Genomic DNA, 26,548 nt, shown 5'->3' with positions numbered 1-26,548 from the left:
CAGTAGCCACATCCGTCTTTCCTTGCAGCAGCTGCATGTAGCAGGCATCCCATCCATGTATGGATGAATGACTCTGAGGGACCAAGTGGAAGGGTCATCTTAAGGATAAGTGATTGTGGGGTATGGGGCAGACACTAGGTTGTTTCAGATATTTATTCAAGGTGGACAGACAGGCTTGGGCACGTAATAGTAGAAGTGGCCTGCTGAGGGGTGCTGGAGGGCGCCGGAGGGCATGGCTCTCCAGCCAGGGGATAAGTCTTGCTTTCCTGGATTTACTGAAGAGGCAGGCAGGGTGTCATGGGAGAAAAAGTATTAGTGGAAACTGCCATGTGAGAGGCCGCCTGGCCCAGAGGTGGACAGGGCTTGCCCCCAGGGCTCATTATTGGGGTTTGAGTCCTGGTTCTGCCACGTTCTAGCAGCAGCTTTCCAAGCCTCAGTTTGCTTAGATGAGAAATTGCTCTTACCTCACCACAGATGTGTCAAAAAAGGGCTCTCCCAGTCTCTGCTTGCTTGTTTGAGGGGCCAGCAGGTGGTTTGGGAAAGGCTTTCTCTGAAGCAAAGGTGGAGAGTCACTGCAGATCCCTGCAGGCGTCCAGCCCATGCTGGGAGATGCCACCCGTTCCCCACCGCAGAGATGGAAGGAAAATGAGGGAGGTGCAGCAGGCTGCGTAAAAGATTACATTAAGGAGTGCCTGGATTCTAGAGGTGCCAGTAGATGGCATTGAGGGGAAAAAGAGTGCTCTGTGTTCAGAAAGTTCAGAAAACCCAGAGTTGAAGGTGAGCATCTTTCTTTCCTGCAGAACATTTCAGAGCCTTTAGTGCTTGATGTTCCCTTTGAGTCTCCAAGGACAAGCAGAGATCTTCCTAAGATCATTTCATCATAGCTCTATTATGTTTTCATTTTCTTTCAGAGGTAGGAAGGGAGATTTTGGGAGCATGAGAGGTGCTGACCTAGAGAATGATAAAATCCACTCCTCACGTTCCCCTGGCAGGAGAGAGTGCTGCTTCCCTGTCTCTAAATGCACATCCATGAAGTTTAGACTTCGCTACCACAGGCATATATTCCCCCCTCCTCTTCAGTTCTTCCTGTGCAGGCTTGTCACAGTTTGGCTTCATTTGGAGGCTGGCACCAGACCCCCGGGCTCTGCGTTGTATGTCTTTTGACCTCAAATGAGGGGGAGAGACGTGGTGTTTCCCACAGATAGTGAGTAGTGAGCCACCTGGAATAGTTGTTCTGTGGGATGTTAATGGTCGTTTCATGAAAAGGATTTTGTGGTCATGTAAGTTTAGCAAATGCCAAAGCAAGCCGAGTGAAAGGTGTCGTTATCATCTCTCCTAAGCCGCTTTTCTTTGCTGACCTGAGGGAGTCTGCAAGAGGCGGGGGAGGAAATGCCCCTTCCTGAGCTTGCCTGCACCCAGAACCCTTTCCATGGAACACCTCCCAAGGCCAGTATTCAAAGGATGATGCTTTGGGAATGTGGTGTCTGGCAACCTGCATCTGCCACTTTCTGGGCATGCACGTCTGGCACGTCTTCCTTGGCCAGGTAGTGCTGGAAGAAGACACAGGGCTAGATGACAACCCCTGATGACAGGCAAGGGCCACGCTAGCTGTCCTCAGCTTTATCAGCAACACCCTTGTCTCTAGGAGTCCCAGCCCTCAGCCCTTTCCTAAATGATGGGAAGTAATTAAACAGTTCATGCATATCCCTACATTTCAGAAATCACACAGAGCCCAGTGGTAGTTGGTGCTTGGCTCTGAGACCTCAGTCATACTGTGTAAGTTTCTGCTGGTTTGAAGGATGGCTGGAGACTAGTAAAGTAGCAGGAAGGCTGATTCCACTGGGAACTCCCCCAGACCTTCCATCTGATTCCACCGTGAATGCCATGACACTTTTGTATTGTTGTTTTAATTATTCTTTGGGATAATTGTTGATTCACATGCAGTTGTGAAAAAAAAATAATATGGGGAGATCCCTCACGTACCCTTAAACCCAGTTTCTCCCAATGGTGACATCTTGTACAGCTTTTCATAACCAGGATATTGACATCGATGCAGTCAGAATGCAGAATATTTGTATCATTGCAAGGATCTCTCCCTTTATGGCCACAGTCATTTACTTCTTGCTCTCACACCCTTGGTTGTCTTTTTTTTTCTTTTTGAGATAGAGTCTTGCTCTGCCATCCAGGCTAGAGTGCAGTGGTGTGACCTTGGCTCACTGCAACCTCAGTCTTCCAGGTTTACGTGATTCTTCTGCCTCAGCCTCCCAAATACCTGGGATTACAGGTATGCACCACCACACCTGGCTAATTCTTGTATTTTTGTTTTTTGTTTTTAGTAGAGATGGGGTTTCACCCTGTTGGCAAGGCTGGTCTCAAACTCCTGACCTCAAGTGATCTGCCTGCCTTGGCCTCCCAAAGTGCTGGGATTACAGGAGTGAGCTACCGCGCCTGACCGTGGTGTTGTATTTTTTAAATTTCAGCCATTCTGATAGGTGTGTAGTGATACCTCATTATGGTTTTCATTTTTATTTGCATGATGACCAGTGATGTTAAGCATCTTTTCATTTGCTTATTTGCCACCTGTAGATTCTTTTTGGTAAAATGTCCATTCATGCCTTTTGCCCATTTTCTAATTGGATTTTTTGGATGTTTTTTGTTGTTGTTTTGCTCTTGAGTTTTGTGAGATGTTTATATAGTCTGGATATATATTCTGGATACTAGTTCTTTGTTAGATATGTGATTTGTAAATACTTTCTCTCAATCTGTAGCTTGTCTTTTCATCTTAGCAGAGTCTTTCACTGAACAAACATTTTTAATTTTGATAAAGCCTAATAAGTGTTAAGTTTTCCTTTTATGGATTGTGCTTTTAGCGTCAGGTCTAAGAATTTTACCTAACTGTAGATCCCAAAGATTTTCTCTTGTGTTTTCTCTTAAAAGATCTGTAGTTTTATGTTTTGCATGTAAGTTCATGATGACATGTTTTTAAAAGCCTGAAATAAGGAAGAAACTTGAAGCTTGTGGTTCCACAAAAGAAACAGCAAGAATTGCTTCTCATAGGACCCCAGCATGGACAACGCAAGGGTTGAGATGGTTCTGGGGTACAGAGAAGGGGTGCTGCAGACAGTGCCACTTTGGTGTTGTAACAAATCATTTTTGGGGTGGGTGAAGAAGGGCTGCGTTAAAGGGCCAACTCCTCAATCCCACCCATACCCATCCTTAACCCTCCCGGAGTACTGTCAGGTCGTATGCTGAAGGCTTGAGAAATTGCGTGGTAAGAGATATTGTAAATCGTATGATTGGGAGATCAAAGTCTTTCAGTTGGGGCAGGAAGCAGGCCTGGTTTTATTTTTAAAGGCACATCAGTGGTATCCCTCCCCAGAGGAGGAGAGGATCTTGTCTTAGAGGCTGCAGCCAAGTGCTGAAACAGCTTCCTCCTTTGCCTGGAACTGCAGAGCTGTCAGGAAGCTGCCATGTGAATCTCAGGGAATGTGCCAGTGGCCAGTAGAGGTGAGGGGCCCATGTGTAACCTCAGAGGGAGCTTTAGCGCTGCAGCACCCACAGTCCCCTCTCTGTCTTCATAGCCGCAGGCTGTCTGGTCTGGCTTACTGTGCCACTGTCACTCCAGAGAGCGGCACAGCCTGGAGTCAGAGGATACCTATGCTTGCATCCTGGTTAGCTGGGTGACTTCGTACCAGGGTCTTAACCTCTCTGGTTCTGGAGTAGGTGGTGGCTTCTCTGGCGTGGTGGTAAGCAATGAGTGAACAAGTTTCTTCTATTCCCTGGAGAGTGCTCAGTTCTGTGCCTTTATACTTACTGCCTGAGGAAATAAGAGCCACTCTCACCCACCTATTTAGGATGGGGACATGGCCACTGACCACTCCAGTCATCCTAAATATAAATAGAGGTGGTCTGGCTGGGCCCTCTGGCAATGCTGTGTTGACATGCTGTGGGCTGAGGGCCTGGAAGCCTATGTGTGGGTGTGGGCCCCTGGCAGGACTGGGGATGAACAGTGGCTTGCGACAGGACATTCCCCTTCTTGTTCCCTCTGTATCTGCAGAGTCAGGTCCTGCCTCTGCTCCAGTCACATGGTGTGGCCCCAGTGTAGGGTTATCCCTGTCCCTAGTGGATGCCGAGAAGAGGTGGGAGGTATGGGGTGCTATCAAGAGAAGCTGTCTTCCTCAGGTTTCTTCTGCCCGCTTCCCTTGTGAGGCAGTTCCACATCCTGACTAGGAGTGTGGGATATGGATTCCTGTTCCGGGCTCCAGTCCCAACTGCACTGCTTACTGCTGTGTAACCTTCAGCAAGTGAGTTGACCTTTCCGTGCCTTAGCATCCCCATCTGTAAAATGGGGATGGTAATAGTGGCCGCCTCTGGGGTTGTCATGAAGATTAAATGAGGGAAGATGTTAAGAGCGAAGCCAGCGCCTAGCTACTGGTAAGCACTAACAAAATGTTAGATTTGTTCCCACTGTTCCTGCCATTATGGCTACTCCTGCCACCCCTTCTACTGGAAAGAAAATGCAGTGTGACTCCTCCATAGCTAAGCATCAAGGGCAAGCTCCCTGGACATCCATGGCCCTGTGCAGCATTGGAACCACTTCCTGGAGGCCACAGAAGCACCAGGGCTCCATTCCAGACTCCGGCTACAAAGGCCCTTTGAAGTTTGCACCACGTGGAGCAGGCTTTTGTGCCATGAGAGTGTCGGGGGCAGGGGGTTCAGGAGGAGGTTCTGTGTGGAAAACCCTCCTTTGTGCCTGGTGGACTGGTGGTGGAACTGCTCAGGCCACCCTGGGCTGGACCAACCCTACACAGCTCTCCACCACACTTCTTAGTCTGCTCTGCACTTACGGATTAGGTCCCAAAGTTCATTGTCTACGTTTTCATTAACTGCTTTGTAAATACAAATTTAATGTCACATAATTGACAGGCAGTATGCAAAATGGGGTGGGGATTCCATTATCATCGTACTGTGAGAACAACATCCTGTATTCCCTACCTTTTTTTCTACGTGTATCTTCTAGAGAGGGACAGTCATGTGAATTGGTGGGCTGTGTGCCCTGCTTTTGGTTTAGCATGGTGGCATGGACAGTCTCCAGGTGTGTGAGTGCTGCAGACTGCTTTGCCCAAGGCTGAGATGGAAGGGTGGCTGTGAGAAGGAGGTTCATTCTGCTCCCTTTGGGAATTTGGCATGAGGTCAGCATGTTTCTCATCAGTGGTTCCATTTTTTCAGGTCTTAGTTGGTGAGGTCAGAGGAACAGAAACCACGATAGCTCATGTCAGAGCTCATTGGTCTTGGACTCCTGGGTGACCCCCTCCCCCAGGTGCTGACCAGTTCCTGTGGAACTTGGGCAGAGGAGGTCCTTGCTGTGTGAAGTGCAGTATCTCCATCATTTCACACCCCTGGGCTCAGGACTTCCCACCTCACCCTAGTTGGCGGAGCCTTCTTTGGAAGAAAACCGTGCTTGGCAGCCTCCTGATACCCTGCAACGTGGGTACTGCGGACGCTTCTTGGTTAAAATTTCTGGGGTTAGTCCCTGGCCTTAAGGGACACTCTCATCACCTCATTCTTGATCGTTGCCATCTCACCTTTTCTGCTTTTCTTGTCCAGAAACAGTTACTCAGCCCCTGGAGTCTGGTTGAATCCATGTCTCTCCTTCTGTGTCCTGGTTTTCTTTCCTCCTTCCCTCGAGGGGCAGAGCTGAACAGGCAGGGACACATGTGCCCTGACAATTGTAATGAAGTATATTTAACCTTCTTCTCAAAGGGAAATCAGAGGGGTTCAGTTTAGCTGTGCCGTACCCGGGATCCACGGTTGTGCCGGGGTTGGTGGCTCCACATGACACAGCTTGATAGCCCGGTGCTCTGCCAACTTTCAGGGTGGGGCCTGTGCTCTACGAGGGCTGAGAGCTTGTAGCGGGGTCTCGGTGTGGTGGAGGGAACACCATCAGTGTGCTGGGGTGTTGGGTAGCAGGTCACCAGGGAAAGGAAAACAAAGGGGGAAGAAAATAGGGATGTATTGACACATTTGGGGGAAAACAAAGCCCTGAAAGATAATCAAGTGTCTATATTGGCCCTGAGCAAAAGCGATAAATACGTTTGGCTCTTCTGACCCAGAGGTGGGCATATGTGGCTGGGAATTCTGGTGGAAGTGGCTCATTGTTCATCTCTGGCCCAACTTGAGCCTGGTTTTTCATCTCTTGGCCCAGCCTGGTACTGCTTTGCCATGCCCAGATGCCAAGACAGCTGACCTCCGTGTGGACATGGAACTAACTCCTCAAGCCCCTTAGAAGTCCCTGCCCATGTTAGGATGGCATAGCCTTTCTCCCTGGGGAATGTGATCCATATGTGGCTTGTACAGCTTCCTCGGGTCAGCAGTGTCCACGTGGAACTCCTAGGGGAGGCGTGCAGATGGGGACCTCAGGCAGGGCCGAGCTGTGGCTAGAAGTGAGTGAGGGAGAGATTGTTGGCCAGCCTTGGATAAGCATAATTGTCTCAACATTGCAAGCCTGGTGAGCCAGTGAGGGCCAGTGTTTGGGGTTCAATTGAATGTGGGAAATGCGTAAGTAACCCCCACCCCATGCTATTTGAAAATCCATCGTATTCGACATTTGCTTTTAAATAGGTCTGTCAGCTTCCCTACCTTTTTAAAAAAAGTTAACTCCACATTGTGTCTTAAATTTTTTTCTTTTTAAAAGTTTTTAATTGGATGGTTGGTCCTGCCTCAGTGTTTTTTTTCCTGAGTAATGTTCCTTGGTTCAGGTTTGTTGTGGTGAATGTAAGACATTGAACTAAAGTTGTAATTTGTTTGTTTATTCAACAAATATTGATTGAGTACCTTTTAAGTTCTAAGCGTTATTCTGGGGGCTAAGGCTATAGCAGTCAATACGATAGACTAAAAATTCCTAGCCGGTGTGCGGTTTATATTCTACCCAGTCGAGACTGCAGGACTACTTAATACTTTAGGAGGTTTTGTTTTGTTTTGTTTTGTTTTTAATTAATGGACTTTTATAGCAGTTGTAAGTTTACAGAAAAATGGAGTGGAAAGTACGGAGAGTTCCCATATGCCCCCCCCATCTCTTCTCTCTCCCCCTCACACACACTCACACCCCCACCCTGTTTCCCCTATTGTTAACATCTTGCATTAGTGTGGTACATTTGTTACAATTGATGAGTCAATATCGATCCATTATTACTAAAGTTTATAGTTTACATTAGAGTTCAGTCTTGGTTCTGACAAATGTATAATCACATGTGCCCACCATTACAGCGTCATACAGAATAGCTTCACTGACCTAAAAATCTCCTGTGCTGAACCTGCTCATCTCTCTCTCCCCAGCCTCTGGCAGTTAAATATTGTTACTGTCTCCATAGTTTTGCTTTTCTCAGAATGTCATACATTTGGAATCATACAATTGGTAGTCTTTTCAGATGGGCATCTTTTACTCAACAATGTGTATTTCCTTAGGAGTTTTGCTGCTGCTGTTGTTTATTTGTGCATCTTAAATGCAGAACATTCTGATAGTTTGGATTGGGTCCTGGGTCATTCATGAGTTGGGTCACTCTAGACTTCACAGAACAGTGGTGGCCAGCTGTTGATCGTACCTAGATTTCTTCGTTTCAGGGATCCGGGGCTTTCAGTTCAATGGGTGTAAGTTGATGGGTGGGAGAACCAAATGGGATCTGCTGTAGCAAGGTCCCTGGGGTTAGGTAGTCTCATGGGGATGGGACATTGGGTCGTCTTTGCAAGGAGTTAATGGAAGCTGTTTGTTGAAGACCCAAAGGGGAGGGTGACCCTAAAGGAAGTGAACGGGTTGGGAGGTTGGTTGACACAGCCCAGTCCTGCCTTTGGAGAGGTTGACCCTGCCTGGCGGAGGCTGTTTATCCCGCCACTGGGCTGCTCTTGTTTTTTATCCAATCTCCACCTGAATAAACAGATCTGGAACGTCATCTGCAGCCAGGCTGAGAATCTGCCAAAATTCCCCAGGGAACTGGTGATTCACCAGCAGCAGGGGAAGAGAGAGGGAACAAGCAAGAGAGAGAGACCTGCTTATTCTGATTCTCATTTCCTGTCCAGCAAATAACCCAGGCTGGGCTGTTTCTTACGAGACAGCAGATCTTTGAGTAAATGATCAATTTCTGCAATAGAACAAATGATTTTGATTTTAATTTTTAAGAAGATGGATGTAAAGCAGGCTAGAAGGAAATGGTTTCAACTGTCATTCTGAGAAGAGAGACTTTTATTCAAGTTGGATTAGGAAAGCTCTTCCGCATTCACTTGTTCTTGAAAAATATCTCATCTTAATTTTCAAGTTCTATATGGGCATTGGTCCTGGCACAAGTGCATTATTGTAAGCTGTGGACTTTAGCATCAACATTATTTCTTGCCAATTTTGAGACTTAGAATTATTCTTTTTTTGTGTGTGATCATTAGGCCCTCACTTATTTTAAAAAATTCTACTGGACACCTGAAGAAGATTAGATTGAGCTTGGCCATGTTCGGTGGCCCCAGGCTGTATTCCTAATGTGTTTTTTGGGGAGGGGTCAGAAAGGGGACATATGAGGGCAGTGGCATCTGAGAATGTGGTCAAATGAAGCAGCATGAAACAGGGCACTTGGAGCTAATGGTTTTCAGATTCATTTCAACCCTGGGGGACTTAGTTTAAAAGAAAACTACCAGTGTCTACTAAGGCCAGACATATGCAAGCTCAATGACCTGAGTAGCAATTCCATGCCTGGACATTGCACGCCTGCCAAAAATGCATGCAGACATGCACCAGAAAGCAAGTGCAGAAGACAAGTCCGTGTTCATAGCTGTGATTTTTGCAGTAGCCTGAATTGGAAATAACTCAATGTCCGTCAACAATAGAAAGAAAAAATAAATTGCTGTATGTTCTGTCAATAGAAATATCGTACAGTGATAGAAAAGAATTAACTACTGCTAATGCAGCAACCCAGATGGATCTCATAAACAATGTTGAGTGGAAGTAGCCAGATAAAAAAGGGTATGTACAGAACAGTTTTGTGTCTGTACAGCACAGAAATAGGCAGAATTAATTGTGGGTGGTAGAAATTAGAGGTTTCCTTTGGGAGGAATAACAACCAGGAGACAGGAGGAGGAGGCTTCTGGGTGCGGAAATTTTTCTCTACATTTTGTAAAAATCCTTTATATTTCAATAAAAATGTTTACAAACAAAACAACTGCCAGCATTTGACCATATGGCCTGTCTGATAGTGCTGCAATTAAAAAAAAATTTTTTTTAATAGATGAGGGTCTCACTGTGTTGCCCAGGCTGGTCTCGAACTCCTGGCCGCAAGCAGTCCTTCTACTGTTGTCTCCCAAAGTGTTGGGATTACAGGCCAGAGTCACTGTGCCCAGCCTGTATCTTCTGACAAGGAGAAATCATCACCTTCATGTGTGTTTTTGAAATGGTTAATGTTTTTTGGCATTTGCAGTCATAAAGTACACCTCCTTAGGTAGGCATCAGGGCTGCTGTGCCCTGTACTAAGTTTCATCTTCCGTCAATAATATGAGGGTCTCAGATAGTCTCACCTTGTGTGGATTCCAGGTGTGATATGTTGTTAAGCTACACTGTAGCCTCAGAAGGCATATGTGAATGTGTGCACGCCTTCATTCATTTTGATTATTTTGAGTGCGTGCTGTATGTGGGTGGTGACACTGAGTGTGTGGTGCAGAGCCTTGGTAAGAATTCCAGTGCAGCACCATGATGGGCAGAGTGCTGCAGGGTGTGGAGTTTGATGAAACCTGTCTGCCAGGATCACTTTGTTGGGGTAATGGGGGCCGGGGGTGTTAGATTTTTTTTCCCTCCAGTCCAGGGCTAGATTATGTGAAACTTATTTTCTAGCCGGAGGTTCAGGCGAAGCAAAGAGCTATAATGTGGATTTCGCTTATTCATTAAGTAAGACGTGTTAAGATTTGATCTTGAAGTAAAACTGTGGTAGATTTGCCATTTAGGTGAGAGTCCACACTCAAATAGTTGACTGTGGACTTTGTGAATCACTGTAATTGTCTGGAAGGGCGGAAGGGCACAGCTTCTTAGATCTTAGGGATGGAGAGCTGGCCAGCTTCAGTATGTTTCAGACTAATTGGCGGAACTGAAATGAGGAAGGATATACAGTGTGGATTTCTGTCTTCTGTAAAGTAACCCTGTTTGCCCATCTATCTTCACTGGCTCCAGTAAGGAACCTGGTTGGTCTCTTGAGGAACATAACAGTGGTAGAGACTTATGTTCCATTTCACTTTCTGAAGAGGTAGAAAAGACATTGGCAGAAAAGACTGTGATTAGTGATGTCTGACATGGGCACTGGAGGGACAATGGGAAAGTTTTCTCTCTGCAGTTAAGAGGTATTTCCTTATTTTGCAGGTGGTTAAATGAGGTAGAGAAGGAGTGATTTATACATGGTTCCAAAATTGCATGAAAGCAAGAATTAGAGTCTGGGTCTCTGCACCCCAAGAAACACAAACTGGTTGCCATAGTGTTGACAGGGTCAGCACACCACAGACAGTGGTCCCAATCCTGGCCCACTGCTTGTTTTTGTAAATAAAGTTTTATTGGAACATAGCCACTCTCATTCATTTACATATTGTCTGGCTGCTTTTACATTATAACAGCAGAACTGAGTGGTCATGACAGAGACAGTATGACCCACAAAGCCTAAAAATTTACCATCTGGCCCAACGTAGAATAAGTTTGCTGGCCCCTGGTGTAGAAAATAGGTGCATAATTTCAGGGGTCAGAAATTACCCACTTGACCCAGCCTGTCTCAACTGCCTTTGATCTCCTTGCCCTTTCTTCCTGGCTGTTATCTGTGACATGAGATCTTTTCCACCACTAACGGGAATACCTTGTAAACCAGGCTTTCACAGAACTGTAGTGGAACAATCACGTATGAGAAAAAGTTTTAAATGTTGGTTTCAAATGCCTCCATCTGTTTCACTGTCTAATTTAACATCAGCTCTGAAAATGTAGCCAACTGGGGAGAGCTTATCTTGCCTGCTTTCCGCCTTTGAAGACTGATTTTATTTTTGAAACCTTTAACAGGTGTTGGTTTAATAGACTTCTGCTGTATTAAGTTCTTCTCGCTCCAGAGGGCAGCCCAAGGGGTAAACTGACACTGGATGGAGGCGAATGCCATGTGACCTGGCCACCACACACTTCCCCCGGTCCCCATAAGTGCAGAATCACTGGTTTTGTCTGGTTGCAGAGAAAGGTTGCGCTGTTCCTTTGATGAGGCCAATAAGAACTGTTCCTAGCACAACACTGTCCTCTTGTCTTGCACCATCCTCACCCTTTTTTGTAAACTTAAGTGGATCCCTTTGCAGCTTACCTTCCCTAACAATAAAGATACTCCTTCCTCCCTCGATGGCAGATCTTTCAAGATCTCAAAGAAACTGCCCTTTTCTTTCCGTCCAGAACATTCAAAGTAAAAACTTGAGCTTTATCTGCCTTATTTGCTGAGATTCTGTCACATGAAGTCCTGTGCACATTTGCTCCTCACACAGGACTCTGGGAAGCTTGTATGACAGCTGGGCCACCTGGCCGAGGCCAAGCTACGTAGAACAGTCTGAGTTGACTGAGAAATGGCCAGCTAATGTTCAGATTTAGCCAAGCTTTGGAAGTTTATGGGTGGAATCTGGGCCAGTGCCCTTAAAATTCTGCCAGGAGAGCCTCTCGGACGGGCTAGATAGGGTCATGCTTCCCTGGGCTTGCATCCCGGCTCCTCTTGCTTCCCAGCTGTGTGACCTTGGGCAAGCTCCAGCAGACTTCTGAGCCTCAATTTCTTCAATTGCCTAAGTATAGATGCTTCTCAACTGATAATGGAGTTATGTCCAGATAAACCCATCCTAAGTTGAAAATATCATTAAGCAAAAAATGCATTTAATACCTCTAACCTCCTGAATACCACAACCTAGCCTAGTCTACCTTAAATGTGCTCAGAACACTCATATTAGTCCACAGTTGGGCAGAATCATCTAACACAAAGCCCATTTTATAATAAAGTTTTGAATATCTCCTATAATTTATTGAATACTGAGTGGAAAACAGAATGGTTTTATGGGTACTTGAAGTACAATTTCTATTGAATGTGTATAGCTTTTGCACCATTGTGAAGTCCAAAAATCGTTAAGCTGAACCATCGTAAGTCAGGGGCTGCCTATAAAGATAATAGTACCTACCTTGTTAGATTGCTGTGTGATGGCATTGATGCTTTGCCCAGGATCTGCTGTGTATATAATAGGTGTTCATTAATTGGTCAGCTGTTGAGAGGCAATAAAAAGAGGTATGGATCTTCTTGGGAACTGTGCAGTTAGTTATGCTAAAGGAGTGAAAATGATGACCACTTGGGTTTGCGTGTGGAATTGAAAACATGGATAGTTTCCTGAAGGTGGAATGCCGGGTTGAGCGAGGGCAGCAGACACGTTTCCATGGCATCAACTCTCAGGCATGGGGTGGGAAGGCTTCCCTGCAGGGGTTTGAATGCCAGCTGTTTACTCTAACCTTCATGGGGGGGAGACCTAGAGAGGGGATCTTAGACCAGCAGGCTACCTCTGGAATGGTGGGGTTGGTGGGGTTTGGTGGGCTTGGGTCAGGGACGTGGCCTCAGTTCCACTTGCTGTGGGAGTGGGGGTGGGGGGTGTCATCCAGATGCTGGGGAATCTGTCAGATGTCTAGCCACCCTGAATCCTGCAGAAGTTGCAGTCTGGGATTTGCTTTGAAACGTGGGGTCTTCCCAGTGGCTGGGTTTGACACTCTCCAGCTGGAGCAGGCTTCTTTTATGCTTGAAGTTAAGAGTGAGAGCTCTGAGTCAGCCCTTCGTTCCTGAGAGGGGAGCCAGAGCTGCTTGTTTGCACTGAAATATGTCAGAAAAGTAGACAAGAACCAGTCATTAATTTTATTCTTTTTTCCAGAGCACCTCCTACAGACTAGATCCTTAGCCTGGCTCTGATGACACAAGCATGACTACCAAAAACAAGAACTCATTTTATTGAGCAGTTGTTACGTGTCAGGTCATATCAGCCCATGGGGCATATGAACTTCACACAGCACTTTACAGAGGGGGCTCTTCTGAGGTTCACACCTGTGAGTGGGATAGCTGGGATTTGAACCTGGGCAGGGAGACACTCAAAGCATATTGTTCCACAGTGCTGTGCCATGTTCCACAGCAGGAAGAACTCCACATGTGCCTTGGAGACCATGGACAGGACTTACTTGGGAGACACAAGAATCATCATTTGAGATTTAGACAGAGGAGTGCTGTGAACTGACTCACATTTTGTTTTAATTTGTTTCTTTTGAGACGGAGTTTCGCTCTTGTTGCCCAGGCTGGAGTGCGGTGGCGTGATCTTGGCTCACTACAACCTCTGCCTCCCAGGTTCAAGCAATTCTCCTGCCTCAGCCTCCTGAGTAGCTGGGATTGCAGGCATGTGCCACCACGCCCGGCTAATTTTTTATTTTTAGTAGAGACAGGGTTGTTCCATGTTGGTCAGGCTGGTCTCAAACTCCTGACCTAAGGTGATCCGCCCACCTCAGCCTCCTAAAGTGCTGGGATTACAGGCGTGAGCCACCGTGCCTGGCCTTGTTTTAATTTTAAATTGTGGTAAAATACACATAACATAAAATTTACCATCTGAAGTATTTTTTAAAATGTAGAGTTCAGTGGTGTTAAATGCATTTATGTTGTGCAACGAGTCTCCAGAACTTTTTTCCATCCTGCAAAACTAAAACTTCATACCCATTTGATATGGTTTGGCTGGGATGATGTCTACCCAGATCTCATCTTGAATTGTAACTCCCACAATTCCCATGTGTCATGGGAGGGACCCAGTGGGAGGTGATTGAATTATGAGGGCGGGTCCTTCCTGTGCTGTTCTCATAATAGTGAATGAGTCTCACAAGATCTGATGGTTTTAAAAACTGGAGTTTCCCTGCACAAACTCTCTTTTTGCCTGCCGCCATCCATGTAAGATGTGATTTGTTCCTCCTCGCCTTCTACCATGATTGTGAGGCCTCTCCAGCCAGGTGGAACTTTGAGTCCAATTAAATCTCTTTCTTTTGTAAATTGCCCAGTCTTTGTGTCTTTATCAGCAGCGTGAAAAATAACTAAGACAGTAAATTGGTACCAGTAGAGTGGGGCATTGCTGAAAACATACCTGAAAATGTGGAAGTGACTTTGGAACTGGATAACAGGCAGAGGTTGGAGCACTTTGGAGGGCTCAGAAGGCAGGAAAATGTGGGAAAGTTTGGAACTTCCTAGAGACTTGTTGAATGGCTTTGACAAGAATGCTGATAGTGACATGAACAATAATGTCCAGGCTGAGGTGGTCTCAGATGGAAATGAGGAATTGTTGGGAACTAGAGCAAAGGTGACTCTTGTTATGCTTTAGCAAAGAGACTGGCAGCATTTTGCCCCTGCCCTAGAGATTTGTGGAACTTTGAACTTGAGAGAGATGATTTAGGGTATCTGATGGAATAAATTTCTAAGCAGTAAAGCATTGAAGATGTGACTTGGGAGCTGTTAAAGGCATTCCGTTTCAAAAGGGAAACAGGACATAAAAGTTTGGAAAATTTGCAGCCTGACAATGCAATAGAAAAGAAAATCCCATTTTCTGAGGAGAAATTCAAGCTGGCTGCAGGAATTTGCATAAGTAATGAGGAGCTGAATGTTAATCACCAAGACAATGGGGAATATGTCTCCAGGGCATGTCAGAGATGTTTGCAGCAGCCCCTCCCATCACAGGCCCGGAGGCCTAGGAGGAAAAAGTGGTTTCGTGGGGCAGGCTCAGGGTCTCTATGCTGTGTGCAGCCTAGGGACATGGTGTCCTGTGTTCCAGCTGCTCCAGCTGTAGCCGAAAGGGGCAACATAGAGCACGGACCATGGCTTCAGAGGGTGGAAGCCCCAAGTCTTGGCAGCTTCCATGTGGTGCTGAGCCTGCAGGTATGCAGAAGTCAAGAGTTGAGGTTTGGGAACCTCTGCCTAGATTTCAGAGCATGTATGGAAATGCCTGGATGCCCAGGTAGAAGTTTGCTGCAGGGGCAGGGCCCTCATGAAGAACCTCTGCTAGGGCAGTGTGGAAGGGAAATATGGTGTGGCCCTCATGAAGAATGTCTGCTAGGGCAGCGTGGGATCCCCCACACAGAGTCCCTACTGCGGCACTGCCTAGGGAAGCTGTGAGAAGAGGGCCACTGTCCTCCAGACTCCGGAATGGTAGATCCACTGACAGCTTGCACCGGGCACCTGGAAAAGCCGCAGACACTTGACGCCAGCCTGTGAAAGCAGCTGGGAGGGAGGCTGTACCCTGCAAAGCCATAGGGGTGGAGCTTCCCCAAGACCATGGGAACCCATGTCTTGCATCAGCGTGATCTGGATGTGAGACATGACTGCCCCGCTGAATTTCGGACTTGCATGGAGCCTGTAGCCCCTTTGTTTTGGTCAATTTCTCCCAGTTGGAATGGCTATATTTACCCAGTACTGATACCCCTATTGTATCTATGAAGTAACTAGCTTGCTTTTGATTTTACAGGTTCACAGGCAGAGGGACTTGCCTTGTCTCAGATGAGACTTTGGACTATGGACTTTTGAGTTAATGCTGAAATGAGTTAAGACTTTGGGGGACTGTTGGGAAGGCATGATTGGTTTTGAAATGTGAGGATGTGAGATTTGGGAGGGGCCAGGGGCAGAATGATATGGTTTGGCTGTGTCCCCACCCAAATCTCATCTTGAATTGACTCCCACAATTCCTATGTGTCATAGGAGGGTCCCAGTGGGAGGTGATTAAGTTATGGGGGCAGGTTTTTCCTGTGCTGTTCTCATGATAGTGAATGAGTCTCATAAGACCTGATGGTTTTAAAAACAGGAGTTTCCCTGCACAAGCCCTTTTTTTTGCCTGCTGCCATCCATGTAAGACATACTTGCTCTTCTTTTCCTTCTGCCATGATTGTGAGGCCTCCCCAGCCACGTGGAACTGTGAGTCCAATTAAACCTCTTTCTTTCATAAATTGCCCAGTCTCAGGTATGTCTTTATCAGCAGCATGAAAATGGACTAATACACCGTTAAACAACAGATCTTCCTTCTGCGGTCTCCCCGGTCCCTGGACACCACCATTCTACTTTCTGTTTCAATGAATCTGACTACTCTAGCTACCTCACATAAGTGGAATCATACAGCATTTGTCTTTTTGTGACAGGCATCTTTCACTTGGCATCATGTCCGCAATGCTCATCCATTCAGTAGAATGTGTTAGAATTTCTTTTCTTTTTAAGGCTGAGTAATATCTCATTGCATGTATATACAACATTGATGGACATTTGGGCTGTTCCACCTTTGGCTGTGGTGAGTAATGCTTCTATGAACATGAGGATACACATGTCTTTTTGAGGTCTGCTTTCAGTTATTTAGATATGCAGAAGTGGTATTGTGGGATCATATGGTGTGCCTCTGTTTAATTTTTTGAGGAATCTCCATACTGTCTTTTTCTGCAGGTGCACCACCGTTTTACATTTCTACCGCTGGCATACAGGGTTTCACTCTCTCCACATCCTCACCCACACTTGTTATTTTCTGTTTGTTTTTTTGTTTTGTTTTGTTTTAATAGTGGCCATCCTAGTGGGTGTGAGGTGACTTCTCATTGTGGTTGTGATTTACATTTCCCTAATGAATGGTGATGTTGATCATCTTCTCATGTGCTTGTTGGCCATTTGTGTGTTTTCTTTGGAACAATGTTCAATTCTTGGCTCATTTTAAAAATCAGGTTGGTTGTTTTTTGTTGTTGTTGTTGTAGAGGTTCTTTATATCTGGATATTAGCCCCTTATCAGAAATGTGATTTGCAAATATTTTCTCTTATTCCGTGGGATGCCTGAAGTGACTTATTTTTAACAGGTCTCTCTGGCTGCTGGGTTGGGAATAGACTGTAAGTGGGCAAGGATGGAAGGGAAGTTCTAGTCAGTAGCCCATGGGCATGGTTATCTTCCATTTCCAAGCTAGAACATTTTGAATCATTATTGATGCCCCTAGTTGTCATCTCCAGCCCCCACCAGGGCAGGTGTTTCAAGGTAGGATGCTGAAGTTGGGAGGAGACAGGTGGGGAGATGCCAGCAGCTTTGATCAGAGGGTGGAGCTGGTAGGGTGGGCAGGACCTCATCAGAGGGTCTCTTGTGCCTGTCTCTGTATTGCCGCCATCTCTCTCCTGGCCCACTGTGGCATCCATTCCCAACTTGTTAGCTTGGGCTGCGAGGCATTTGCTGTTGTGGTCCTGCCCACCCTACTAGCTCTGCAATCTGATCCAAGCTCCTGGCTTCTGCCCACCTGTCTCCTCCTGGCCTCAGCATCCTACCCTCAGACATTCGCCCCGGCACCTTGTGCACTCCCTTGCTCCTCTCACAGACCCTGCCACTGTGGCCCTCACTCCCACACACCCTTGTCTCCCATCTCCACGGCTGCCTCTTCTGCCAAATGGGGAACTTTCCCAGCGAGTGAAAGAGACTTGTCTTCTGCACAGGGTCCTTTATGCAGAGTGGGGCCCGGATTGTGTTTGATTCTGCAAATGAAAAGACTGACAAGAAAGAAGCAAAAGGTACCAGACCACAGACAAAGACTGAGGAGACAGAGGAGGAGGTGGGGAGAGGACAGAACTGGCGTGGGAGAGATGTTGGGCCTGCAGCTGTCCCACGGCTTCGCAATGTAAGGCCTCACCCCGTCTTTGTGCCCTTCTGGGCCAGTGGCGCCCGGCCCTTCTGTCTAGCACAGACCCTTTTCCTGGCGCCCTGATACCATATTCACAGTTCCCGGATAAGACTCAGCTCTGACGCCTTTATTTCTTGTTCTTTTTCTTCCCGTACTTTACATAATAAAGGTTTTCTTTTCTTTTTTCCTTTGGAGCCAGAAAACTGAAGAGACTATCTTTATTAAAGAACTTAATAAAGAACTCAAAGGAAGTGGCTTTGGGGGCTGGGGAGGAGAGGAAGGGAAAGGGTCCTTTCATGCCGGGGAGGTTCTGTGTGCAGAGTTGCACCCTTGGAAATGGACTTTCGAGTTCAGGGCCTGGGAGACGCATGAAAAAAACAAAGGAGTCCACGAGAAGCCCCAGAGCTTCTGGGAAAGAGGTCCTTGTTTATGCCTGTTGGAACTGATTTGGTCAAGTGTTTGTTTAAAGGAGATGCCACTTGGTAAGCGATGCCTGGCTTACTTGTGTTGTGTTCAAGAATGCTTTGATTGGCCGGAGATGCTGACACTGTTTATTCAGAACTGGCTCGAGTGCGAATGCCTGGAACCTAGAGGCCCAGCGCCACCACCCAGCAGATTCCTAAGTGTCTAATGTTGGAGTGAGGGCTGCAGTGGTTTGACTCTGCCAGGCAGCGCCAAACCCACAACAGGGCAGTTAGCTACCTCTAGCCTTGGCTAGCATTCGTCTTTCTCTTGACTTATAACTGTTGCTTGTTTATATAGTGGATTTGACAGAAAGTAGATTAAAGGTGCACACAGGCCAGCTGCGGTGGCTCACACCTGTAATCCCAACATTTTGGGAGGCCAAGGCGGGTGGATCATGAGGTCAGGAGATCGAGACCATCCTGGCCAACACGGTGAAACCTCGTCTCTACTAAAAAAAAATTAAAAAATTAGCTGGGTGTGGTGGCGCGTGCCTGTAATCCCAGCTATCTGGGAGGCTGAGGCAGAAGAATCGCTTGAACCCGGGAGGCGGAGATTGCAGTGAGCCAAGATGGCGCCGCTGCACTCCAGCCTGGCGACAGAGCGAGACTGTCTCAAAAACAAAAACAAAAACAAAACAAAAAAAAACACAAGTTACAGTGGAACATTGCTGCCTTAGGAGGTGGTGACCACTAAACATGTACCTTCAGATTTGCCACATGCTTTATGTGGTTTTAGGCTGGATCGTCCCTATCCCTGAAGTGATGGGTTGTGGCCCCATCTTCCAAATGAGAAAACCGAGGCACAATGCTTAATATTAATGGTAGAGTCAGGAGGTTCAGGGAACTCAATTTCAGTTAGACTCAGCAGTGAGCTCCTCTTTCCCATTTTACATTGTCAGGATTTTGTTGTAATCTTTTTTTTTCTTTTTCTTTTTGTTTAAATCCTCTGTGTCTGGTATATGGTAGGTGTTGGTAAAATGTGAGGTGTGTAATGATGTGTTAAACTGGATTAAAGTGAACTCTGGGCTGTGGTGCCTATGGCTCTTGTAAGTTATGAGGCTGGACTAGGTCTGAAGATGATGGGTGAGAGTTGGACTGGAGCTGTCTGGCTGCACAGGACAGGGCACATCCTTTATGGTGAGTGCATCCGTGGATTCTGGTTAGGTCATGCTCGTCTCAGATGGTCTTCAGTGTCACTGCTGTGTTGTTGCCCTTGGAGAGGGAAGCCTAGGGATAGAACTTTGATAAACTTGTCCCAGATTGAAAATCCAGTATTCTCCTAGCATCTGGCCAGCAGGTAATAACTTGATGGGAAAAGAAACAGGAGGTCTCATTTTTAAGAGTGTCACTGCACTGTAGTTATATTGGTGGGGGGTGGGGTGCAGGAATACTAGTTTCTTGTAGTTACTTTGCAAAAAGAGATGCTCAAGTCACCTCCCTTGTGTTTCAGGCAGCACAACAAGATTCGCAGCGTGGAGGGGAGCCAGCTGAAGGCCTACCTTTCCTTAGAAGTGTTAGATCTGAGTTTGAACAACATCACAGAAGTGCGGAACACCTGCTTTCCACACGGACCGCCTATAAAGGAGCTGTAAGTGCCTCTGTTCTGCCACCTGTGGCTGGCTCTCTGTGTCCAGCCAGCTAACAGCTTCACCGGCACCCAGTTCTGGATGCAGGAGGGATGCTTCCTTCCCTTCTCAGCCATGGCTGGGCCGAGTCAGTGGGGATGGTTCAGACCTTCCCTGAGCAGGGCAGGGGCGAGCCCCATGCATAGAGCACGTCCAGATCCTGCAGCATTATCCTGACATTACAGACAGACAAGGGACAGAGGCAGGAAGGACTCAGCACTCCAAGACGAGAGTCTAGGACTCAAGAACAGATTGATCTTGACCACAAAGCCTGCTTTCTTTCCCGTTTCCTTGGCTGCCTCTCAGAAATGCTTCCAGAGGAGATTCAGGGAGGATGGTTAGAGGATTCACATTGGAAGCCTGTCTGACAAGGCTTAGCTTATCAGTGCTTATCTTTCTAGTGTCATGCACTGTAAAACAAGTCATTGGGTTTGTTTGGGGGAGGGCAGTTACTCTATTCTGTGGGTTTTCAGCACCTTTTAGATTTGTCTGTTTCTCTTTTACCCATATTAATGTCCCATCTCACACACAATGGATGGTAGACAGGAAGGAAAAAAAGTTAAAACCTACTTAATCAACTACTTGTTGGTAGGAAAAGTGTTACTCTGGGAAAGAAACTGCAACCCCAGGCTAAAGAGACGTTTTCCAATTCCAGGTGAGTTTTCATTCCGTGTGTCATTACTGTTCCAGAGTTAACTTTGGAACGCATTTGCAAGGCTGGTTTAGGGGTCATTGTGACCCATCTTTTCAGGGAGGGTGAGGTTTGGCACATGGATTTTCCAAGTAAATGCTGCAAGAAGAAGAGTGATTTCTTTCTTAGCCTGCATTAGGGCGCCAGAGTTGGGAACAGGAGGCCTTGGCTTTTGTGAAGCCTCCAGTGTGGGCCTCAAAAGGTGTCCACGTGACACCACTTTGCTTGGGACAGAGAAACCATAACTGCTACACTAAGTTGCTCTGACCTCTCCCTGCACAAAAGTGGGAGGGACTTTCTATTTTGGCAGCTATTGGGTGATATATCTTCATCACACAGGCTGTTCTTTAATCTGAGGTGTTGAGAACAAACAGTCCAGCCCCATTTGCAAAGAATCCTTATGTGCCTTGTCCTAGGCCACTATCTGCTGGAGAGACAAAAAGTGCCTTGCTCCCTTCCACCCTCTGTGGTAGAAAATCCTCTCTGGTCTTTCTCCTTTTCACTTAGGCCAGAAAAAGCAGCATTTGTTTGGGGAAGGCAGAGGAGAGGTGTTGGAAACCACTTCTCACAGGAATGCCATATTGTTCTTCCTTGTACTTTCTTTTCTTTTTTATTACTTGATATAATTTGCATACAGCAAGATGCACAGATCTGAGCTGCAGACTTCTATGCCTTTTGAGAAGCGGTGTCTGCCTTTCTGTATTGTCACGGGAGATGCCCCGATTTAATCACGCTGTAAGTGTAGGTACCATGACATACTGCTTGTTTTCCGAAGGGATTCTGCACAGGTCTCTTCAGCTAGAGTGTTTCTTTGAGGCATTTAAAATTACAGAAATGAATTGGTTTATACATATGTGTTATGTAATTCATATAGCAAGACCCACCTCAAAACTAAAGGCTATTTCTCTAAATTATTAAATTAACACTGACCTTGCCTTTCAGTTGATTTTCTGCTTTCTAGGAGTTTTCACGTCAACCTTGGGCACTGGGTGGTGAGAAGAGTCATGCAGGTGGCTCCTGACGCAGGGCTGGTGTGTCAGTGGGCATGGAGGTGTTTGACTTTCACTCCCACCCTCTTGGGGTGGCCCAGCAGCTTCAAGGACAGTATGCTTTCGGCTAAACCGGCCTTGCCCTCAGGGCTTAGGTGCACAGTCCTAACACCTGCATCTCTCTAGCTCCCCATCCAAAGCCTGTGGCTGATAAACATCTCACTGGAAACCTGTCCCTCTGGTGTCTTAACTCATCTTCCCAACTCAGACCCAGAGAGGTCTGGTGTCTGTAATGAAATGAGGAAGGCCTTTGACCAAACACCACATTTTCTTTTCTGAATCATTCCAGCAACCTGGCAGGCAATCGGATTGGCACCCTGGAGTTGGGAGCATTTGATGGTCTGTCACGGTCGCTGCTAACTCTTCGCCTGAGCAAAAACAGGATCACCCAGCTTCCTGTAAGAGCATTCAAGCTACCCAGGCTGACACAACTGTGAGTACAGAAACCTACACTTTAATTAAGGCTAGCCAAACTTTATGGAGGCCAGATTTCCCCAAGGACCTCGTACCAAACACCACCCTTTCCTTGCTCCATTTGGTAAAGCTCTCCATAAATTACCATTAATGGCAGCACCTCATAAAAGCAAATTCGGAGCTGAGTCTGGTGCTGTGGCTGCCTCAGGTTGCTGAGAAAGACATCCACTGAGTTCGCTTTTCTTCCCTGATGTTTTCCAAAATGGAATCAGGAATCCTGCTGCTTAGCTGATGCTGGCTAATGCTGAGGCTGCATGGGTTTGGGTTCTTATTTATCTTAGATGTTTTTCTGTATTTTTTTAAGATACCCATAAAATCTGTACCTTGGACATGGTGGTGTCCGACACTTCTTGAACAGTTTGAGAGGAAGTTAGTGTAGCTGGAGTTAGTAAGCAAAAGACAAGCCTTTGTCTTCATATCTTTAATCTTACAAGGTAGTTGATTTATTATTATTATTATTTATTTATTTTTTTTTTTTTTTTTTTTGCGACAGTCTCGCTCTGTCCCCCAGGTGGGGTGCAGTGGTGTCATCTCAGCTCACTGCAAGCTCCACCTCCCGGGTTCACACCATTCTCCTGCCTCAGCCTCCAGAGCAGCTGGGACTACAGGCACCCACCACCATGCCTGGCTAATTTTTTGTATTTTTAGTAGAGATGGGGTTTCACCGTGTTAGCCAGGATGGTCTCGATCTCCTGACCTCGTGATCCGCCTGCCTCGGCCTCCCAAAGTGCTGGGATTACAGGCATGAGCCACCGCACCCGGCCGAGTTATTATTTTTGTAAACAATTTAATTGTTTAGTTTACTGATGGAAGGCTGAGTACCCTTCTAGAAGGCAGAGTTTTAGATTCAAGAAAAGCTCTGTTAACCAGAGCCTGATGAAGGACTTTTTTTCCCTGATTTTTTTTTCCTGTGCCCTCTTTTTAGCAGAAGAGTGTATTTCAGGAAAATAAGACAGTATTGGAAATTTTGTTTCAACAAAACAAAGTAATTGTCGAGGGCCAGGTTGGCGGCACGACGGGGTGTGCCTGGCTCTCATCCTACCTGGGTTTCACCTCCCCTGGGTGGGGAGTCCTAGACTTTGCCATTCTCAGTCTGTGGAGAAGGTCTCAGTGATTTCTGAGAAGGTTTGTGTGGGGCAGCATCATGAGACACTGCAGAAATATTTGGGGAAAACCGAGGGCTTTCTGGCTGCTCTGCCTCCCCTTCCCGCAGGGGTGCTAATGGATCTGGCCCACCCAGATTCCTGACATCTTTTGGTGAACTGAGGCTTTGTCATACTGGGGCTAGAAGCCAAGTGTATATGACTTGTGGGGTGTCTCTCCCCCATCTCCCCCTGCCCCCATATGCAGTAACTTCTCTCCATAGTGGAGATGCTCTGAAATGCCCCCAGTGGAAAGTGTTATTGCCATTTGATACCCAGTGGTTTGGTTTTTCCTGGGTTGAGGCATGTGGTGTGGATTTCTGTTGCTGAGCTCAGAGATACCTCACATAAGACATTCACCCCTTGAGTCATACCCACGTCCTCACTGCAGAGTCACAAATGGCACTGGTGCTACTGGGGGAGGAGACATGAGCACACACGCATTGTCTTCCGTGCAGCTGTGGGCCAGCCTCGGAGGTGGCTGTGGAGAGCTGGCCTCACTCACCCCTCTTTCCTGCACTAGATGTGGTCAGGTGGCAGCATCAGTGCCTGCATGGCAGCCGAGACACATGGTGGGCTCCCCTACACATCCTGGCTTCCCAGGGATCCCTGCACTGGGATTTCTCCTCTGGCTTGGAAACTTAGCCAGGACTGCCTCAGAATGGTTGTGGGTGGCATATGCACATAGGACACTCTGACTCTGCTGGCTTCATCTCTTTAGGGACCTCAATCGGAATCGGATTCGGCTGATAGAGGGCCTCACCTTCCAGGGGCTCAACAGCTTGGAGGTGCTGAAGCTTCAGCGAAACAACATCAGCAAACTGACGGATGGGGCCTTCTGGGGACTGTCCAAGATGCACGTGCTGTAAGTGCGGACCAGGGTCCTGGCATTGCTAAGGATTGCTGTGTGGTGTGGTGTGATGTGGCATGTGTGTGTGTGTGTGCATGCACGTGCACACCGACACCAACATTGCTGTGTGTTGTTGGGTGTGTGTGTGTGTGCACGTGCGCGCCTACACCAGCATTGCTGTGTGTTGTTGGGTGTGTGTGTGCGCGTGCGCACGTGTGCGCCCACACCAGCATTGTGTGGTGTGGGGTGTGTGTGCGTGCACGTGTGCACATGCGCGCCCACACCAGCATTCAGCTGTGCACTGGGCGTGGAGTGGGGCACCAGTGCCCAGCCCCTCTCTCCTGAAGGATTCTTCAAGACTTCAGCCGGACCCAGCCCCCTTCCCTTTGTAGCTTCACCTGGACCCAACTCAGTGTCTTGGGGACTGGGCCAAATCTGAGGGTATTTTCCTAGCAGATTGGGAAATCCACTGAAATCCACTTGGGGGAAGTTTCAGCGGATTGAGTCAGATAAGTTGGTTGATGGAGATGGAGTTTGGCGGCCATTCTGCCAGGACTGCTTTCCGCAGCTTGCATCCACTGCCCCCGCCCCTGCTTCTTCGGTGAATGTGGGGCTGCGGAACAGACCCCTCCTCACATCCTCTCCACTCCTACACCACAGGAAGTTCCTTCTCTCCCCTTCTGGGTTTGACAGTCTTTCTTGAGGTGCAGGTGGGCCAAAAATGTAGAGCTCATCCTAGGAGGTTTATTTCTGTCTTGTGAGCTAATCAAGACACTGGGTGCAGATGTTTAACTTTTATCAAGGGAGCAGTCTCTTCAGCCAGATGTGTACAGCAGCAGAAGGGGCTTGCCTGTACGGTAACATGAAACAGCAGGGCAGCATACAGAAAAGGCTTTTTAAACGTTGAAAGCCTTTTTAAACATTAATATTTATTTTTAATCAAAAGTAATTCGTCTGTATAGTTAAATAAAATCAGGTAGTAAAGAAAAGCCATCACTGCCCACCCCAGCCTCCCCCGCCACCACCCCCTCATTCTCTCTTCACCCCAGTTCTTCTCCCAAGAGACAAGCACTTCTAAGCCTTTCTCTTTTTCGTTTTTCTGTTTTTAGCTTTGCTGGTTGTTCCTTCCAAGTTGATAGACTGACACCACTGTCTTTACTTATCCACTTGCGATTTCCTCCTTGAGAGTCAGTGATTTAACTTGCTCATGTCCGCCCCTTCTTCTTCCAGTCTGGGCAAATTATATCATGACTCGAATGTCCTTTACTGGTTTTCTTGGCAATGGAAACCAGCTAGGCCCAGGTCCATCCACATGTTGTGCTGTGTCACTCTGATAACCGTCTCTGCATGACCAGCCCTCCCTACTCTGTGAACAGTGAGGATGTTTCCTGCCGCTGGGCTTCTTGCTCTATCCATTCTCCACCCTTTGTTTTACATATTCAAAAACGTTTCACTTGACCTCCTTAGGCATGTCATTTTGGACTTGGAAGTCCAAGGTGGTCATGTGCTGGGTGGACTGAAGTTAAAAGAGAATTCTCAGAGGAAAATGGGGTTAGCACCTACCATTTGGTTTTTATGTTGAACAGATTTGTATAAATTGAGACTGATGAGCTGCCTTAGAGGTTATTTATACATTAAGTGCTTACCTTTTGAGCAGTAGCAGAAAGAAAGGTGGAAAAAAGCAAAACTCAGTTACCCAAAGCCCTTGTAATATTGAACACGGAGCAAAATTCGGGTTACGGACTTCTGTTGAAGAGGCGGTTGCCTGGGCTGGCGCTGTCCTTCCTGGCACATGCTGTGTTGGGAAGCGGGGTGCTAGCACACTTACACGGTGGGCCTGAGAGCTCAGGCCTAGAGCTGCACTGAGTCCTGATGTACCCTTGTTTCCTTCTTATAGTGACCCCATGGAGTCAGTGCTCTTGGATATCTCCATGTTAATAGATGTGCAGGTTTATTCAGCCAGCAAGTTGCAAAATTAGGATTTAAATCCAGGTAGTCTGACGCCAGAGCTAAAGCGGGTCTCCTAGCACAGTGGCACAGAGTCCAGCCTTTGGTAGGCAGACCCAGGGTTGAATTAATTCTAGCCCCTTCCCTACCGGCTAAGCTGTGTAAAGTCTTAGACAGGTTACCTGGCTTCTCTCAGCAGCACATTCCTCATGTGTGAGATGCGGGTGATAATAAGAGTCGCCTCCTATTCGCTCTCCTTTCTATTCCTTTAATGGGCTTTGCCCTTGCCTGGAACTCCTATGCCCGTTTGTTGGCCTGGGTCACTTTTTGTTCTGTTTTTGGTAGAGATGGGGTTTCGCTATATTGTCCGTGCTGGTCTCGAACTCCCGAGCTCAAGCGATCCTCCTTCTTCGGCCTCCCCAAGTACTGGATGGGCATGAGCCGCCATACCCAGCCCTGGTTCACTTTTACTCAGCCAAAAAAGTCACTTCTAGGAAGCTCCCTCTTGCCCTATGAACACTCTTGAGTTGGCCTTGGCATGTGCTGTCATCCATTTTGATTTGCCTGTCTTCTCCCAGCCCCTACTCACATGCACATGTGTGCGA

General features: G+C 47.1%; 1 protein-coding gene across 3 annotated transcripts in view; it reads left to right on the top strand.

Annotated features, from left to right (window-relative positions):
* Nucleotides 1–26,548, top strand: part of LRIG1 (leucine rich repeats and immunoglobulin like domains 1) — a 121,761-nt gene that overhangs the window by 63,700 nt on the left and 31,513 nt on the right. For all 3 annotated transcript variants that reach the window (XM_004035856.5, XM_063703898.1, XM_063703899.1), the window contains 3 exons: nt 19,616–19,753; nt 21,820–21,963; nt 23,868–24,011. In XM_004035856.5, coding sequence (XP_004035904.5) covers nt 19,616–19,753; nt 21,820–21,963; nt 23,868–24,011 — 426 coding nt within the window. The remainder of the gene's footprint in view (nt 1–19,615; nt 19,754–21,819; nt 21,964–23,867; nt 24,012–26,548) is intronic.

Source organism: Gorilla gorilla, chromosome 2, assembly GCF_029281585.2.
Source record: "Gorilla gorilla gorilla isolate KB3781 chromosome 2, NHGRI_mGorGor1-v2.1_pri, whole genome shotgun sequence".
NCBI lineage: Eukaryota > Metazoa > Chordata > Mammalia > Primates > Hominidae > Gorilla > Gorilla gorilla.
Note: the sequence above shows the minus strand (reverse complement) of the source record. Positions and strands in the feature narration are given on the sequence as shown.